The following is a 14,851-nucleotide window of genomic DNA, read 5'->3' as shown; positions in this document are numbered from 1 at the left end:
CTCAGGCGACAAGTTTCTCTTCCTACTACACGAGATCAAATGATGCAGGTTCAGGAAAATAGAGCGAGACCAGGACCCTGACGGAGGCATAGGAACCGAGGACAATGCCCACACCTCCTGAGCAAATCTGCAGTGAAAAAGAACATGACCAATGTCTTCGGGGGGCCTCGTTACATGAGGAGCATGTTGTATCGAGAAGAATGCCCCTAGACCTCAATCTCTCCTTAACTGCCAGAGCACCTGAGAGAGTACGCCAGAGAAAATGACGCAGCTTTGGAGTCGTCTTGGTCTTCCATATAGCCGTCCACAACTGCTTTTCAACTGGGGGAGTAACCAAAGTAGTCGGAGATGAGAGCACTTCCAAGGTATCGAGCAGCTGATATCCACTCTTAGAGGAATAGATACCATTTTTTGTTAAACCCCAAACAACTTCATCTGAACGATTCAAATTCGGCTTCATGTTTAGAATGATCTCAGCGTCATTTGAAGCAAAAGCACCCGAGCTCTATTCCCCTTTGTTTGTAGATTTTTTTTTTTTTTTTTTGTAACACCCTTTTGTTTGTAGATTCAAAGTCAAAAGTGCTACTATTTACTTTAATCTATCTAAATATAAAAAAAATGTTGATTATATACACTTTCCCCTTATTGGTTCATAAAAGCTTCTTCCCTTTTCACAGCTAAACGCTTATCTCTCTCTCCTTAGTCTTTAGTCACGGGTCACGATCTCTGAAACTCTGTTTCTGCAATAATCTAAAATCACAGAAAGAGGTTTGCTTCTAATTACGTGTAAGTTCATGTCATATTGAAGACAATGACGAGACTTTTATATTTCTTAAAACCATCACCATCAAACTTCAGTCACAAGCCTTTTTAGTTCTCTATAGTTCTTTGCTATTGTCCTCTTTATAATTCTGTGCTCTCTCACTTTTCATATACCTTAGTAATTATAAATTTGAGTAAAAAATTATTCAAGGATAATTAATAATAAAATAGTTTATATAAAATGTTTATTGAACCCAATTGATATCAAGATCTTTAAGTTTGTACAACCATTTCTCTGTATCTTGAGAGACATACGGTTTGTTTTTCTTACTACTAAGCGTTGAGTTTAAATCGCCATCAATAGATTCACCTCTCTGTGTCGTGCCACCATTGTCTTTACGAGAATTCAGCTGTCTGCTCGGATGTCTCACGTTCAACGCTAAAAGACGAGACACTTCGTGCAATCCTCCCCATTTCTCAAGCGCACGCGCTATGTCATAACGACCTGAAACAACAACACATACCACTTTGGTTTTCTAAGGAACATGCAAAGCTTAAACTGAGAGAGTTTACTGTTTATAGTACCTGCACGTTCGAACGTTTTCCTGCTCGGCATAAACGACGGATCCATTCCCCAACTCTGCTGAAATTTTCCTATCTACAACAAACACAGGAGCAGAGGAAGAACTAGCTCTTGTAAACACACCATTGCAACACTATGATTCTGAACATGTGGAGAAACATTTACCTCTTCTTGCAAGTTCTCGAGATTGTCCCAATACCCTTTTGGTTTTCGGTATTTGTAAGCAAGCGAAAGATTCATCATCACAGCTATTCTCCTGAACCCACCCATTCTTGTAATAGCTTTCTCGATGTCAACTCTTCCGTGTGACCTGAGCTGCTTTCTCATGGGCATGAATCCTTCTTGCCCATGTTCTGATATGAACTTGAGAATCTCTGACTTCAACACTTCTATGTCTCTTTGCAGACCGGGAATCCTCGCTCTCTGCTTAGTTTGGTCCGCACAGTCATTACTGTCCTTAACGGTCTCCGTTGATGTGTCACGAGATGAATAACATGTTTCCTCCGAAACATGACATGTCTCCACTTTACAGGTCTCTGAAGATTTCTCTCCTCTTTTCTCGATGTAGTCTCTGATTGCGCATAGATTTGACGGAAGATCTTCATAAATAACCTGAAAAGATTCAAAGAGAAACATTGCAGTTACAATGTGATTAAAAAGAATGAGAGTGAATAAATGCAATTGTTAACCAAACCTCTTCCATAATTGCTTCGGAGAGAAATGTATCTCTTCGCATTTTGGACTCCACGGTGTACTTGAGAAGGGTGTGATGGTTTCCTAATTGTTCAAAAATCCATTTCCCTTCCAGCGAGTCAAAGTCTCCTTCAACCTGCTCGAATCTGATTTCCTGCTCACGAGTCTCATGCAAATCGAGAACAGCTCTCGCATGAAGCACCATGTAAAGCAGGCCCTTGCAACCTTCCTGCAAACAGGATTCGGTGTAATTGTAAAATACTTGAAACCATTTATAGAAACATTGGCTTGGCCAGTGTCAGAACTATTTCTTGCCAGATTCGGTTACAAGGTTATTGAGCATGAGAGTGCATATACCTGGAGTATTCGGAGTTTATTGTTTTCGCGTGACAAGATCTTGCTGATTGCCAAATTTGGAACTATCCTGATAGATCCATAAATGACAAATTCACATGAACAAGAGATATATAAGCCACACCAACCAGTATTTGCTTAAGACTAACACAAAAGCAAAGTTGACGAAACAAAAAAGTGATGCCTATAAAAAGCATTCAGTTCTTACTCTGGGAGGCTCTCATAAGCAGTTAAGACTTTCCACACTTCACAAACCGGAGCTTTAACTGTTATACTAGCAACGGCGCAACGGTGGACACCTCCATTTTCCTACATCCAAATAAAACCACTCATCAATAACCACAAAAGATAGAAAACTGCTTAGACTGTTTCTTAGAACAAGCTACTTACCAATAGTCCATCAAATCTACGAAGATGAACTTCGTCAACGGTGCAAGGTTTATCAAGCTTGCAGACTTTTCCATACACTCCCCAATTATTGTTCAATTCATTTGAATGAGATAGTGATCCAACACTGGAAGTGGCAGCATATCTCTCAGTAACCGGACTTTCAGACTCCACACCATGAGAAGGTGTTGACGGTACAGAAGCTCTACCCAACAGAGCATCTATTATCGACGGCTTTTCGCGAGCTTTATAATTTATCTCAGCCTGTCGAGCTACTGCTCGGAGATTTACAGGAAGATCGGATCTAATTATCCTCTCTAAGAAGATGGCAGGGAAGTTAAATCTTGGGATTACGTTTACTTCGTATGACAAAACAGCTCCTACGGACCTGGAGAAAGAGAGAAAACTAAAATGTTTAGACGTTTATACATGGTTAGAAATGCATAACATATTAACAGTCTGTCTAAAGAGAATAGCTGATGTTAGGATCATAAATATATGCAAACAAACTTCTTTCGGGGGTTGATGGATGTACCTGATACCAGATTTCACAGACCACTTTCCCTCGAACTTTTTGAAATCACCATCTACCATAGAGAAGTGAAGCTCACGACCATTTGGCTAAAACGATAGTAAACAGAGAAATAGCATAAGACTACACTTATAAACATGTGTTGAATGAGAAACGTTATACCCAACGCAAGAAGTGCAAATAAGGCTAAATGAAGATCAAAAGAACGATAGAACCACAGACTTTTGAGTATATAGGAAGTAAACATGACTATGATTCTTTTTTTCCCCCTTGAATTCATAAGAGTTTTTAAGAATAAGGATGTAGAGAAAGTAAGAAGCAGGCAATTCCAATTTAATCAAAAATACATATCACGCAGTATAAAGGCAATCTGTCAAAGGCTAATCTATGATTTAAAACAAGACCACATAATGTGGCAGAGAGTTTCATGTTTTATAGAACCAGCCGTAATCATTTGTCAGGAGAAAAGTAAGAGTGCTCACAGAATCTGGACACTCATGGAGATCGAGGACAACACGAGCCTCAATATGCCAATATAACGCTCTTTGAAGGCCTCGTTGCTCCAGCCATATACGTCCTGGATGCGGACAAGGAATCCTTCCGCTACAAGTTAAGAAACAAACAAGATCAAATTCATGTTAGCATCACCAGTTCAAGACTGCTACACATATACATACATCTGATAAAACATTTCTCAACAGTAGTAGAGGAGGAGCACCGGATAATCCCTACCACTAGCGAATAGCTTGAACTAATAGAACAGAGAAGAGCATCTACACTAGTCAACAAAGAGAGGTAACTAAGCAGACTCCTGGAGAACAATAGTGTCACTAAACCATTTATATATCAACTCCAGACTACAAAATTGAATCTTTTGAAGCGGAGATTCTTCAGAGCATAGAGATTATGCTAGTGTCACTGTATTCACTAAACAGTTGTAGAAACGATAAGAAAGTGGGAATCTTTTACCTAGAAACGAGATTAGGGATGAAATCAGCAAGGCGCTCGTAATCGGTGAGAACATCCCAAACGGATTGAGAATCAGAATCCACCCAGATCTCTCCCCTTATCCTCCGCTCCCTCCACGAGATCACATCCACCTCACACCTCACTTTCCTCTCTCCTCTCTCGTCGTCATCGTCTTCCTCCACGAAACTCTCTTTCCTCAAACCCTCCTCACCTCCTCTACTATGCCTCGTTCCGCGGCACTTGACGACCCCAGAGCCTCCGATCGCGGTGGTGAAAAACGGCGAGAATAGTCGAATCCGCGAGGGACATGGGAGCAACACACTCAGAGCCGCTGGTTCCTTCGCGAAATTGATGGATTGAACGCCATGGGAGAGAAGTGGAAGCTTGCTCACGGACATGGATTCGCTGGAGAGCAAAGGTGTTCGACGAAATGTGCCAGTGACCAAATGAGAAGTTGCAGAGTGTATGTGTGACCGTTAAATGTTCTCTCATCCACCAGATTTTTATTTTGTTTTTATCCTGTACTCGTAAATATTATATTATTTTAAATTTGTTACAGATGTATGGTTGAAAAATCACTTGTCTTCTTCAATATTATTTCAAGAAAATGAATAGTATTATATACACTAATTCTACTAATCACGCAAGGTTTATGTTCCGGTTAACTGATAAAAGCAAAGACGCAGTGAATAATCCAAATATCAACAAAAGTTTTATCCGAAAAAATAAACTGAACCATATTGTTTGCGTTTTCAACAAGGAAACAAAGCAAAAGACTTATTATAAAACACTAATAAAAGACAAAGAAAATAGAATCCAAAAGAAAACCAGAAAGCGCAGCAGTCATCAATCACTCGCTCTCCATCGAATTTTCGAGGTTTGGTTCCTCCTTGACGAGGGCTTCTTGCTTATGAGCACCGTTGCTGTTACCGAAACCCACAAATGGAGGAGACTGAAACGGATTTGCTCCTCCTGGACGAGCAAATGGATTGTTCGCCATGGTTGGGACTTGTTGCTGATGAGCACTGTTGTTCCCATAAGCAGCAAATGGATTGTTCGCCATGTTTGGTTGATAAGCACTTGCACCAATGCTGCTGTTGTTACCAAAAGCCGCAGGAAGAGCAAATGGATTGTTGGATTGTTGATGATGAGCAGCACTGTTACTGTTACCAAAAGCAACAAGTGGAGCAGAACCAAAAAGGTTTGTTCCTCCTACACTAGCAAAGGGGTTATTGAACATATTGGCACTTGCAGTGTTGTTGGTGTTACCAAACGCCACAGTGTTTGGTGCTTCTTGCTGAGGAGATGCAAATGGATTGCTGGACACGTTAGGGAGCTCTTGTTGCTGATGAGCAATCGCAGTACCGTTGCCAAGAGCCACAAGAGGAGAAGGACCTTCAAAAGGGAAAACGCAAACCCTACACTTCTGCTCAAAGCTGTCGTTCTGAAACGTACAACGGTCACAGAACCAATAATCGGTAGGCACATTCTCAAAAACGCCAGCCTTCACATCGCACAGACCATCTTCAACGGTCTTGACAAAGACGTGAAAGTAGTTACCAGTCGCTTTCGTCGAGGTCTCCATCTTATGCCTGAAGCCAGCTACAACTCCACCCGAGACGGCTCCCTCCACCAACTCATCCACACTCTTTACATGCTTCAGAAGATTCGCGGTAGCTTTCTCCAAAAGGTGGTCCAAGTACTGCTTCTTCCCGCTATGGTAATCGGTTATGAAGTAACCAAACACACCGCTCCACTTCAACACGAGTCTGCATTGAATAATAAGCATACACGCTTCCCTCACAGCCCCCATGTCTAACTCCCCCAGACCGCATCCCTCGGTAAGTAACGGAACGCTCTTTCTCTCAATGGCTTCGAGATAGGTTTTAGATGCCTCCATGGCCTTATGACTCTCCTCCCAGAGCGTCAGGTGATGAATCAGAGCCGTTTCCTCGCGTGGTGGAGGAACAAAAACTTCAGAACAATGGTCTAGTCCTCCTCTGTGATCTTCCTCTGGTCGCAAGCACCTCCAACAGAAGGCGTAACTGGTAAAAAAAGCAACACGCATTAATTTTTCTGATAAAGTAAAAAGTAAAAAGTAAAAAAAAAACAAACCTGCAGACGCAAGTAACGATCCTCAGATTATTATTATCACTATCCTTCTCCACACGGCTCTGGCAACGAGGGCAAGGTTTGGTCTTCGTAGCGATCAATCCAAACGTTCTCGCTTCATCCAAGAGGTCATTCAACCAAAGGGAAGCGTTGTTGCACGTCACTGGCCGGTGAGACTCGAGCTTGCACCTCCAACAGAACGTGTGACCGCACAAACACACCACGCCGAAATCACTGGCCTCCTCGTCGTCATCATCACCATCCTCATGACGCTCGATGGCGTACTCGCATCCCTTTGCGGGACACCACTTGATCCTGTTGCTGTCCATGAAAGATCCAAGAACGTACCTCTCGTACATCTCCTTAACCGGCTCCTCGAGCTTCTCGATCGTATCCGGTCCAACCGAGGCAACACAGTCTTGGCTAAGACAAGACATCACCATCTCCTCCTTCTTCTTGAGAGATTGGGTGAGATGATCTCTCCAGCAATCAGAGCAAAACTTGTGTGAGCACAAGGGAGTGGAGACAAGATTATTATTATTATCTCCGTCGCCACGGTTCGAACCGGAGACCTGAACCAACCCTAGTTTCGAAAGAAACTTCTCCTTGTTGTCTCCCAAAAGATCCGAAGCCTTGAACGAGTCCCAACCTAGACGGATTAGGGCTACGGTTGCATCGGATTGAGACAGCGAGAAGACTTCCGAGATCTGAACGATCTCTTTCATCATCTTGTCGCGAACTTCTGTTCTCGTAAGAACAGAGTAGAGTCTCTGCGCTACTGATGATTCCATCGCTGTGAAAAAAATTGAAAATTAAAAGAAACACGGTTTTGAAGATACAATCGATGGCAGGAGAGTTTAGATTTTATAATGAGTTACCTTGCGTAGGATCGATGGTGAAAGGAAAGGGTTTAGGTAGCGTGGAGATCAAGCTATAGAGAAAATTTCAGAGAAACCTGTGGCTGGAGATTTTACTGTGATTTAGGTTTTAGATTTTCTAGTGATTCCTGAGTTTCTCTTATCTAGCATTATTATATAGTTAAATAGGAAAAATAATGTAAAATTACGTACTAAGAAATAAAAGATATTTTTTAGATTTTCATATTTGCTAATAATCTAGGATTTTTATCTTTAAAACTTTAGAGAACCAATGAGGTTTAAGATTATCTGTAAATTATTTAGAAAGATAGCTTTTAACGTTTGACTAATTATTGTTTGACGTCATCTCATTAATTATTTTTAAATGTATATTAATGTAAGCTCATTGTCTCATTATTATTTTCGACGCGTGTGGAATATGTAGAGAGAACTTTTCATAGACTTTCTCATCAGTTACGAATGAATTTCCGTGCAAAATTTGGAATTATATACATTATCAATTCGAAATTTAATTAACAGTTACAGAAATTAATGTTGGGCATAATATCCGTACCCGAAGTACTCACCCGGAACCTACCCGAAAATCATGATACCGAATCCAATCGGATTTTGCCTACATATACGAAAGGATCTTTTTTCCAAAACCCGAAAACCCAAAACCGAAACTGATCCGCATCGAGAACCGAACATATATATATATATATATAATATTATTTATAATTATACTTACTAATATTAATACTTGAAATTAAACTTATAAATCAAATATATTAGATATTTTGGGTGTATATAGATAGAAATTGATGTTTTTGATACGAGATATCCAAAGTACAGTGCATCCATAATTACTTTTAGGCAAAAAAAATAACCAGTTCGAACTATATATTGAGTATTTTTGTTTTTTTAGTTATTTTTTTGATAAGTTTGAATATTTTAGATATAATAACCCGAGTCAAATCGAGTAGTTTGGTTATTTCGGTTAAAATCCGAACCCATCCGAATCTGGGATGACCAAACTCGAACCCGATCCATTTTTTGTAATACTCGAATGAAACTATTTTTAAAATCCAAAAAACGATACTCGAACGGATCGTATCCATACCCAAAAGAGTACCCGAACACACGAGCCTAACAGAAACGCATGAAAACACAATAAAAATGCCGAAAATAATATCAAAAATCTGTGTTTCGAACACTATTATAATTTCATGAGAATGTGTATGAAAACTTTACTATGTGAGATTGCTTCTCATGAATTAAAAATGCATTCATCAAATTTTATTATTCTTTTCGACCTCAATTCTCAGAGAGTCTATATTCCATCAAGTATTCAAACAGATACATTTGTCTAACCATACGAAACGTTTTTGAAATCAAGAACTAGAAAAGACCTTGGCAAGATTGCTCTGAAGCAAAGCAACCGACTCAACAGCAGATTTAGCAAACCAGCTGACTCCTACTTTAAACCGGTGTTCATCAGTTGGTAGTCTGATCAAATACGCCAGCTTTCTAGCCGCGTGACCAACCGGACCGTCAAGTGTAAGCCCTTCAATGAAACTCGGCGAAATAGCAGCATCATATCTTCCCAGAGTCATCATCTCACCTAAGTTCTGAAACCTGCAACAAGAAAAGAGTTTTATCACACAGACCACAGTTAAAAAGTTTTTTTTTTTTTTTTTTACTTTTACCTGAATGGTAACAAAGGGCGGTTGTTAATGGCAGCCCAAATATTCCAACCAGTGAAGTCTGCTTCTTGAAAAGCAACCTGAGCTGTTGTAGGAAGAAGCTTTCCGTTCGAGTCTCTCAAGGAAGAAGAGTCCCCTAACGCGAATATTCGAGGATGTCCCTTGACACGGAGCGTCTCGTCTGTTTCCGCTTGTCCTCTAACGTTCAAAGGAAGGACACTGGGACCTGAAGGCTGTTCTAGTTCGGTAAGCAAAGGCTTAGTCCCTACCGTCCATAACACCATATCCGCTTCTATAACTTGACTCTCTACTCCTTTCTCTGTAGGCTGAAGCTCTAACACATACCCTCCTCCTCCATCTTCTTCTTCTGAACCGGTTGCTCTCTTTATGCAACGAACAAGATAGCCCAAGAGTAACTGAACTTTTCTCGACGTAAGAACCTTCATAGCTGCCTCTCTGTTCCCATCAGGGGCTGATGTTAATATACTCTTGGACACGTTGATGGCTTGCACTGTTCCACGGTCTTGCAGTCTCTCTGAGATGGTTGCAGCTAACTCAACTCCTCCGTAACCGCACCCAACGACAGCTACTTTAATGGCAGAGCCGTTTTTGAAGTTCCTCCTCTCCAATTTGCTCAGCCTCTCGTTCACCCTCTGCCAATGACATTGTAGCAACAACCATGCTTTAGACGAAAAGAGTGTCCTATAATTCAAAAAAAAAAATAAAACAATCCAACTCTTACAATAGCATCGTTAAGAGTGTAAAACGGTAAAGCAAACTCCATTGCTCCAGGAACAAGATCGAGCTTAGGTTCAGCGCCAAGAGCAAGAACCAGCCTGGCTGTAGAAAAAGAAAGATGATGAGTCCAGACACATATACACAGTTTAAAATCTGATCAGGGTTGTGTAAAACATGGTACCAATCGTATTCAATGTTGAAACCGCTTTCGAGCAAGACGGTTCCACCAGTAACGGAACTTTGAGAGCCATTGACTCCTAAACCGTCACAAGGAAGCAGCGTTTTGACTCTATCACGGAGAAACTGGATTCCTGTGTTTGTAAGCAAATCCGAGAAACGAGGAGCAATCTCCCACACATCAACTTCTGCATATCACACAATAAAACTAAATCAAACACACACAGAAGGTCCAAAGATTGAGCGAGAAGCATTGAAGCACAACTAAGTCTAACCTCCAGAGAGAAGCTCATACAACATTGGCTTGAACACAAAACGTTCAGACTGGTCAACCAAAACCACCTGATCAAAAATGAATTTAACAATTAAAGTCTTTGCAACACTAAAAGCGAATCATCATCATCATCACCATCACCTGAGGTTTTTTGTCGTCGGGCCATACAAGAGATTCAAGTCTCAAAGCTGTGTACAATCCTCCAAACCCGCCACCGAGAATGCACACTCTTGGCCTCTGTAAACAGAGAGCTTATATTTACACAGTCTTGCTTAAAGAGATCTCAGACACAGAATGCTTTAACAAACCTTGTTATCAGGCCATGTGTAAGTCCTTGGAGGAGGTGTTTCATTCTCAGAAACCTCTGCGTATCCACCATTGCTTGCGATGGCCCTCGACACATACAAGCGAAGGGAGTTTCTCGGTGAGTTCCTAAGAGAAGAGAGGTTGAATCCAGATGTTGTAGAAGCTAAAGAGGCTTTGCTGCTTAGTCTCGTTGCCCCATCTGAAACACACATTTTGAGAATATAAACACCAAAAGTTTCAACCTTTATATTCTAAACTCCAAAAAGAGTATAATTTGGAAGTGAAGTAAGCAAAAATGATTCTCAGTCTCCTCGAAAAGATCAATCGAATCAGAAAGTTTCACACTTTGATCTAATTGTCTTGAAAACCAAATCGGAAAAACAGATTGGATTGAGGAGAAACAGAACTTACAAGAGAAAGGTAAGAGAGAAGATACGGCTGAGAGAAGGGCCATCGTCTCCGCCGGAGAATCGTCGAAGTTAATAATCTCAGGCGTCTAGTTTTCTTATGGATGTTTGGGGTTCCACGCTCCCTAGTTTTTTGGACTTGTGTTGCGTTTATTAAAAGGGAATCGCTCAGTTGAGAGTAGCGGTTAACAGCAAGCCACATAACGCGATTTCTAAATTAGTACTATGACTTTGACGTCAGTTATTTTTTTAGTACGAGATGTTTACACTGTAAAAGGTTATTGCCTTGGTGTTTCCGTTACCAACACTAAAGGGTTTATATCAACCACAAGATTTATTGATATAGAGTTGTGTCGTGCTGTCGGTCTTGGAGTAGTCGATCGCCAAACGTGTATGTGTCTCATCGTTGGCTGCTCGAGTTAGAAGGCTTGTTCTCTGATGGGTTTTTTTTTTTTGTTGAAGAAGTGGTAAGTGTATTGGTTCCTCGTGGTTCCTTTGGGAACGGTTGTGAGAATTTCAGCTCAACTATAATAAGTCTGGCGGGTTTCGATTTTCCACTCAGTCATGCTTCCGGCTTTTGATCAGCTTCATCTTTTTTGAATTTTATGTTTGTTCTCCGGTTTGCTATTATCCTATTAACTTCTTTTGGTTTATAAGTTTGTAGAATCGGTTTTAGTTCCTTTCGTTTGGCTCTGGGTGGTAACTTGTATCACGCCGGTTTATAGCTCCAGAAAGGTATATATTTTTGCTGGCTTTGTGTAAGAACAGTTGCAACTTTACTTTTAAACTAATAGATGAGAAAAAAAAAAGTTGTGTCGTGCTGTATAATGTTTGATTCTGCGTTTTGCTTTTGGTTTGTTTTAGTGGGAATCTGAGCAGATTTTTTAACTTAGGGGAAGATAAAACTTTTCTTTATTATATAAAAACCCAAAGCAAAAAACCCAAGAAGAAAAAGAACAATCTACACTTTTCGGAATAGGAGTGGTTGGTGTGTTAGTGGCAAACGATGAGAACTGTCACTAAATCACTTCCATTTGCTGTTACAAAAAAGTAAAGATAACAACAACAAAATAAAAACCAGAAGTTTAAAACTCAATCCCCAAAAAGAAAAATCAGATAAATAATTGTGAAGGCAAAGCAAAGCTCAGAGAGAGACAGAGGAAGAAGGATGAGAACTTTATCTTCCTTGATAAATCCCAATACCTAAATACCCAATTTCCCCCTTAATTTTTAGGCGGCCAGAGAGAAAGATTAAAAGAGAGACGCATTGCTTTCCCTGGAATCTTCGCTGCTTACAATCGATCTCTGCCCAGATTCCCCGGAGGTTTGCTTGTTTCTTCTTTTCTTCTTTTTCTCACAAAGTCTTGATCTTTCTATTGCAAGTGTGGATCTTTAGCTTTGTTCTGTAACGCTATAGATCAATCTGGTTAGTTCTGTGTTCTGGGTTTATCAATGTTTTATGCGTTGTGTTACACTAACAAAGTTACTATTTTTTTTTGTCATAACTTCATAATAGATCTTTTAATTTAATTCATGAGTGCGACTTTGTTTGGTGGAATCCTCGCTGTTCCAAGCTTTAGTAAACACAATCAATTATAGAGTAATTGGAGGACGTCTTCTTCTACTTCTTATTACATTATATTTGATGATATCTTTCCGTTACAATCTTACAAACAAAATAAATAATCTTATTCATTTGCTGCAGAGCCACCTTCTTTTCATGTGATTTGTTTTGAAAAAAAAAAACTTGTTAGTGGTTCTTCTTCTCGTGATGCTGATATTCTGATAGGTTAGTTGCATCTTATTGATATATTATATAGCTGCTACGTCTCTTTCGCGTCTTGTTACCAACTTCTACTCACTTCCTACACAAACCTCCTTGATGCTTCTCTAATGTTTATTCAGCTTTTGTTTGTGTTTTACTTCCTTTTTTAGATTCTCCTTCGTTTACATGGTATGTTTTAACTGCAGGAGCTTTGCGTCTTTCTCCTTGTCCTAGAGAGACATTAGAGGGTCCTATCTAACTTGTTCTTGAGCTGTCAAAAGGTGGTTACTATGTCTATGGAGTAGAATCAAATCTGGAGAAATGGTTTAAGCTGTGTTGTGGAAGGAGTTTCAGCTGGGGATTTGATGGGTAAAGAGAGTCCGTTGGAGATTACCAATAGCGGAGTCAGTGATCACGACGCTCCACCTCTCAAGAACGATGAAGCACCAATACCACCACGTTACAGTTCAGACAAAGACACCGGCTTACCAACTTGCCGCGTCTGCCAATGCGCAGAATCCGACAGAAGAGGAGACGCCGCTCTAGGCTTTTTAGGCATCACACCTCCCGTTTCAGAGCCTCGTAGAAGCAGCAGCGCAAAAAACCAAGAAACCGCCGATCATAAAACCGGCTTCATCGAACTGATAAGTCCAGACGGAGAAGTCTTCGTCTGCGCGAACGAAGACATAGAAATGGGAGCTTGGCAGCACCGAGACACCTTGCTAGAGCTCGGATGCTCTTGCAAAAACGACCTCGCTCTGGTGCACTACGCCTGCGCGTTGAAATGGTTCGTGAACCACGGATCAACCGTCTGCGAGATATGCGGGAACGTTGCTGTGAATGTGAGAACGGTTGATCTCAACAAAGTGGTTGTAGCGTTGAAAGACTACGCAGCGCTGAGAGAAAGAACGGCTGGTGGAGATCCGAACCCTGTAGCTGTTTGTAACAACAGCAACACGAGCTCTTCGGGGATAGATCCTGATGCGGTTGCAGCTATCAGAAGGCAAAGGCTTAGTGAGATTTCGTTGTGGTTTGGTCCGCATTGTCCAAACAATAATAATGGTAGTAGTAATTCTGCAGCTGTGGGAGGAGCAGCTTCTTCTCAGGTTACATCTGAACAGCCTTTGGGTGTAGTAAGCTTTGATATATTGCCTATGGAGAGCCGAGCGACTAAATGGGCTGTGGAAGGTACTGGGATACTGTTGGCTACGGGATTACTCACTGTTACTTTGGCTTGGCTCATTGCTCCACGTGTTGGAAAAGTAAAGCATGTTAATTAGATCACACTAATCCTATTTATGTTTTGAAAATGTTAAAAGACTGAGATTTATGATATTTTTTGTACCTCAGAGAACTGCAAAGAGTGGACTGCACATACTCCTGGGTGGACTATGTGCTCTAACAGTGGTCATCTTCTTCAGATTTGTAAGTAAAAAATAAAGATATCTTACTTTCTTGTCTTCTTGAAATCTATCAAGATGAATAAGTGAAGAATGGAACTGATTTTGATACGAAACAGGTAGTGCTGACTAGGATCAGGTACGGACCAGCACGTTACTGGGCAATATTGTTCGTGTTCTGGTTTCTAGTGTTTGGCATCTGGGCATCACGTTCTCACGCTCACGCTTCCACTTGAACATTCTTCTTCATTCTCCTGCTTTATTGTGTTGCTCTTTTGTTTTTGTATGTTTCTGTCAATATTGTTTACTAGTTTCTTCTCTTGAAGAGAAAATGTACAATTAACTACACCTATAAAAAGAAGCTGAATGTTTCTGATCACAACAATGCCTCTTCAACTCAGTCAGTCTCTTGTGGGTGACTCCTCAAGACACGCTTGACTCAGTCAAGTATAAACAGTGGTGTTAAAAAGGAGTCCAAAGTCTTCAGTATTTGTTTGATAGCAAAGGAATGGCAGATAATTAAATCGTTAGTCAGTGTGCAAGGCTAAAACGCGTAAAATTTTGGAATTTACTTGGTGAATCTGATGCTTAGTTTTATTTATCTACTTATAAATATCATTCATGGAATGTAACAAAGAAGAATCAGTTAAAAATGGCTAAAGAGAAATCATATGTAGTTGTTGTTCTTCTTCTATCTCTGCTTTTGTGTCTTTCTTCTCAAGCTGGTGTCGCCGAGGCCAAACACCATTTAGGTTAGTATATCTATCTTTCTAAGCATAATTTACAGTTATTTGCAACTGATCAAGTTACTTTATGAGTTGTCTGAGAA

General features: G+C 40.5%; 4 protein-coding genes across 5 annotated transcripts; 1 reads left to right on the top strand and 3 right to left on the bottom strand.

Moving 5' to 3' along the window:
• Positions 1–985: 985 nt before the first annotated feature.
• Positions 986–4,751, bottom strand: LOC106312881. Its single transcript, XM_013750563.1, has 10 exons — positions 4,281–4,751; positions 3,794–3,914; positions 3,315–3,400; positions 2,783–3,167; positions 2,601–2,701; positions 2,396–2,462; positions 2,040–2,267; positions 1,511–1,957; positions 1,348–1,420; positions 986–1,267 (listed from the first exon to the last, which is right to left on the bottom strand). Exons 1-10 carry the CDS (start codon positions 4,676–4,678, stop codon positions 1,008–1,010), a joined length of 2,166 nt encoding a protein of 721 aa, XP_013606017.1. The 5' UTR covers positions 4,679–4,751; the 3' UTR covers positions 986–1,007.
• Positions 4,752–4,973: 222 nt separating this feature from the next.
• On the bottom strand, positions 4,974–7,384 carry LOC106314010 (probable E3 ubiquitin-protein ligase ARI16). Of its 2 annotated transcripts, XM_013751958.1 has the most exons (3): positions 7,271–7,384; positions 6,396–7,185; positions 4,974–6,325 (listed from the first exon to the last, which is right to left on the bottom strand). In XM_013751958.1, exons 2-3 carry the CDS (start codon positions 7,181–7,183, stop codon positions 5,131–5,133), a joined length of 1,983 nt encoding a protein of 660 aa, XP_013607412.1. In that variant the 5' UTR covers positions 7,184–7,185; positions 7,271–7,384; the 3' UTR covers positions 4,974–5,130. The 2 variants fall into 2 exon arrangements, with proteins under 2 accessions (XP_013607412.1, XP_013607413.1); XM_013751959.1 differs by lacking the exon at positions 7,271–7,384 and having other exon boundaries at positions 6,396–7,247.
• A 1,138-nt stretch (positions 7,385–8,522) lies between these two features.
• Positions 8,523–11,034, bottom strand: LOC106319430 (alternative NAD(P)H-ubiquinone oxidoreductase C1, chloroplastic/mitochondrial). Its single transcript, XM_013757750.1, has 8 exons — positions 10,862–11,034; positions 10,453–10,649; positions 10,286–10,381; positions 10,146–10,212; positions 9,875–10,058; positions 9,698–9,791; positions 8,959–9,608; positions 8,523–8,887 (listed from the first exon to the last, which is right to left on the bottom strand). The coding sequence occupies exons 1-8, from the start codon at positions 10,902–10,904 to the stop codon at positions 8,644–8,646; spliced, it is 1,575 nt and encodes a 524-aa protein (XP_013613204.1). The 5' UTR covers positions 10,905–11,034; the 3' UTR covers positions 8,523–8,643.
• An 820-nt stretch (positions 11,035–11,854) lies between these two features.
• On the top strand, positions 11,855–14,407 carry LOC106312902. Its single transcript, XM_013750588.1, has 4 exons — positions 11,855–12,181; positions 12,829–13,884; positions 13,973–14,047; positions 14,142–14,407. Exons 2-4 carry the CDS (start codon positions 12,988–12,990, stop codon positions 14,256–14,258), a joined length of 1,089 nt encoding a protein of 362 aa, XP_013606042.1. The 5' UTR covers positions 11,855–12,181; positions 12,829–12,987; the 3' UTR covers positions 14,259–14,407.
• The last annotated feature ends 444 nt before the right edge of the window (positions 14,408–14,851 follow it).

This window comes from Brassica oleracea, chromosome C9, assembly GCF_000695525.1.
Source record: "Brassica oleracea var. oleracea cultivar TO1000 chromosome C9, BOL, whole genome shotgun sequence".
NCBI lineage: Eukaryota > Viridiplantae > Streptophyta > Magnoliopsida > Brassicales > Brassicaceae > Brassica > Brassica oleracea.
Note: the sequence above shows the minus strand (reverse complement) of the source record. Positions and strands in the feature narration are given on the sequence as shown.

Bases quoted from the DNA above. Each gene is read 5' to 3' on its own strand.
- LOC106312881 (XM_013750563.1), bottom strand. From the start codon at position 4,678: ATGTCCGTGAGCAAGCTTCCACTTCTCTCCCATGGCGTTCAATCCATC. The intron at 3,401-3,793 runs GTGAGCACTCTT...CTATCGTTTTAG, and splicing joins TCCATGAGTGTCCAGATTCT to CCAAATGGTCGTGAGCTTCA. The intron at 1,421-1,510 runs GTAAATGTTTCT...TGTTTGTTGTAG, and splicing joins TCGAGAACTTGCAAGAAGAG to ATAGGAAAATTTCAGCAGAG.
- LOC106314010 (XM_013751958.1), bottom strand. From the start codon at position 7,183: ATGGAATCATCAGTAGCGCAGAGACTCTACTCTGTTCTTACGAGAACA. The intron at 6,326-6,395 runs GTTTGTTTTTTT...TTTTTTTACCAG, and splicing joins ATCGTTACTTGCGTCTGCAG to TTACGCCTTCTGTTGGAGGT.
- LOC106319430 (XM_013757750.1), bottom strand. From the start codon at position 10,904: ATGGCCCTTCTCTCAGCCGTATCTTCTCTCTTACCTTTCTCTT. The intron at 10,382-10,452 runs GTTTGTTAAAGC...CTCTGTTTACAG, and splicing joins ACACATGGCCTGATAACAAG to AGGCCAAGAGTGTGCATTCT. The intron at 9,609-9,697 runs GTAAGAGTTGGA...TGTCATTGGCAG, and splicing joins ACACTCTTAACGATGCTATT to AGGGTGAACGAGAGGCTGAG.
- LOC106312902 (XM_013750588.1), top strand. From the start codon at position 12,988: ATGGGTAAAGAGAGTCCGTTGGAGATTACCAATAGCGGAGTCAGTGAT. The intron at 13,885-13,972 runs GTAAAGCATGTT...TTTGTACCTCAG, and splicing joins TTGCTCCACGTGTTGGAAAA to AGAACTGCAAAGAGTGGACT. The intron at 14,048-14,141 runs GTAAGTAAAAAA...GATACGAAACAG, and splicing joins TGGTCATCTTCTTCAGATTT to GTAGTGCTGACTAGGATCAG.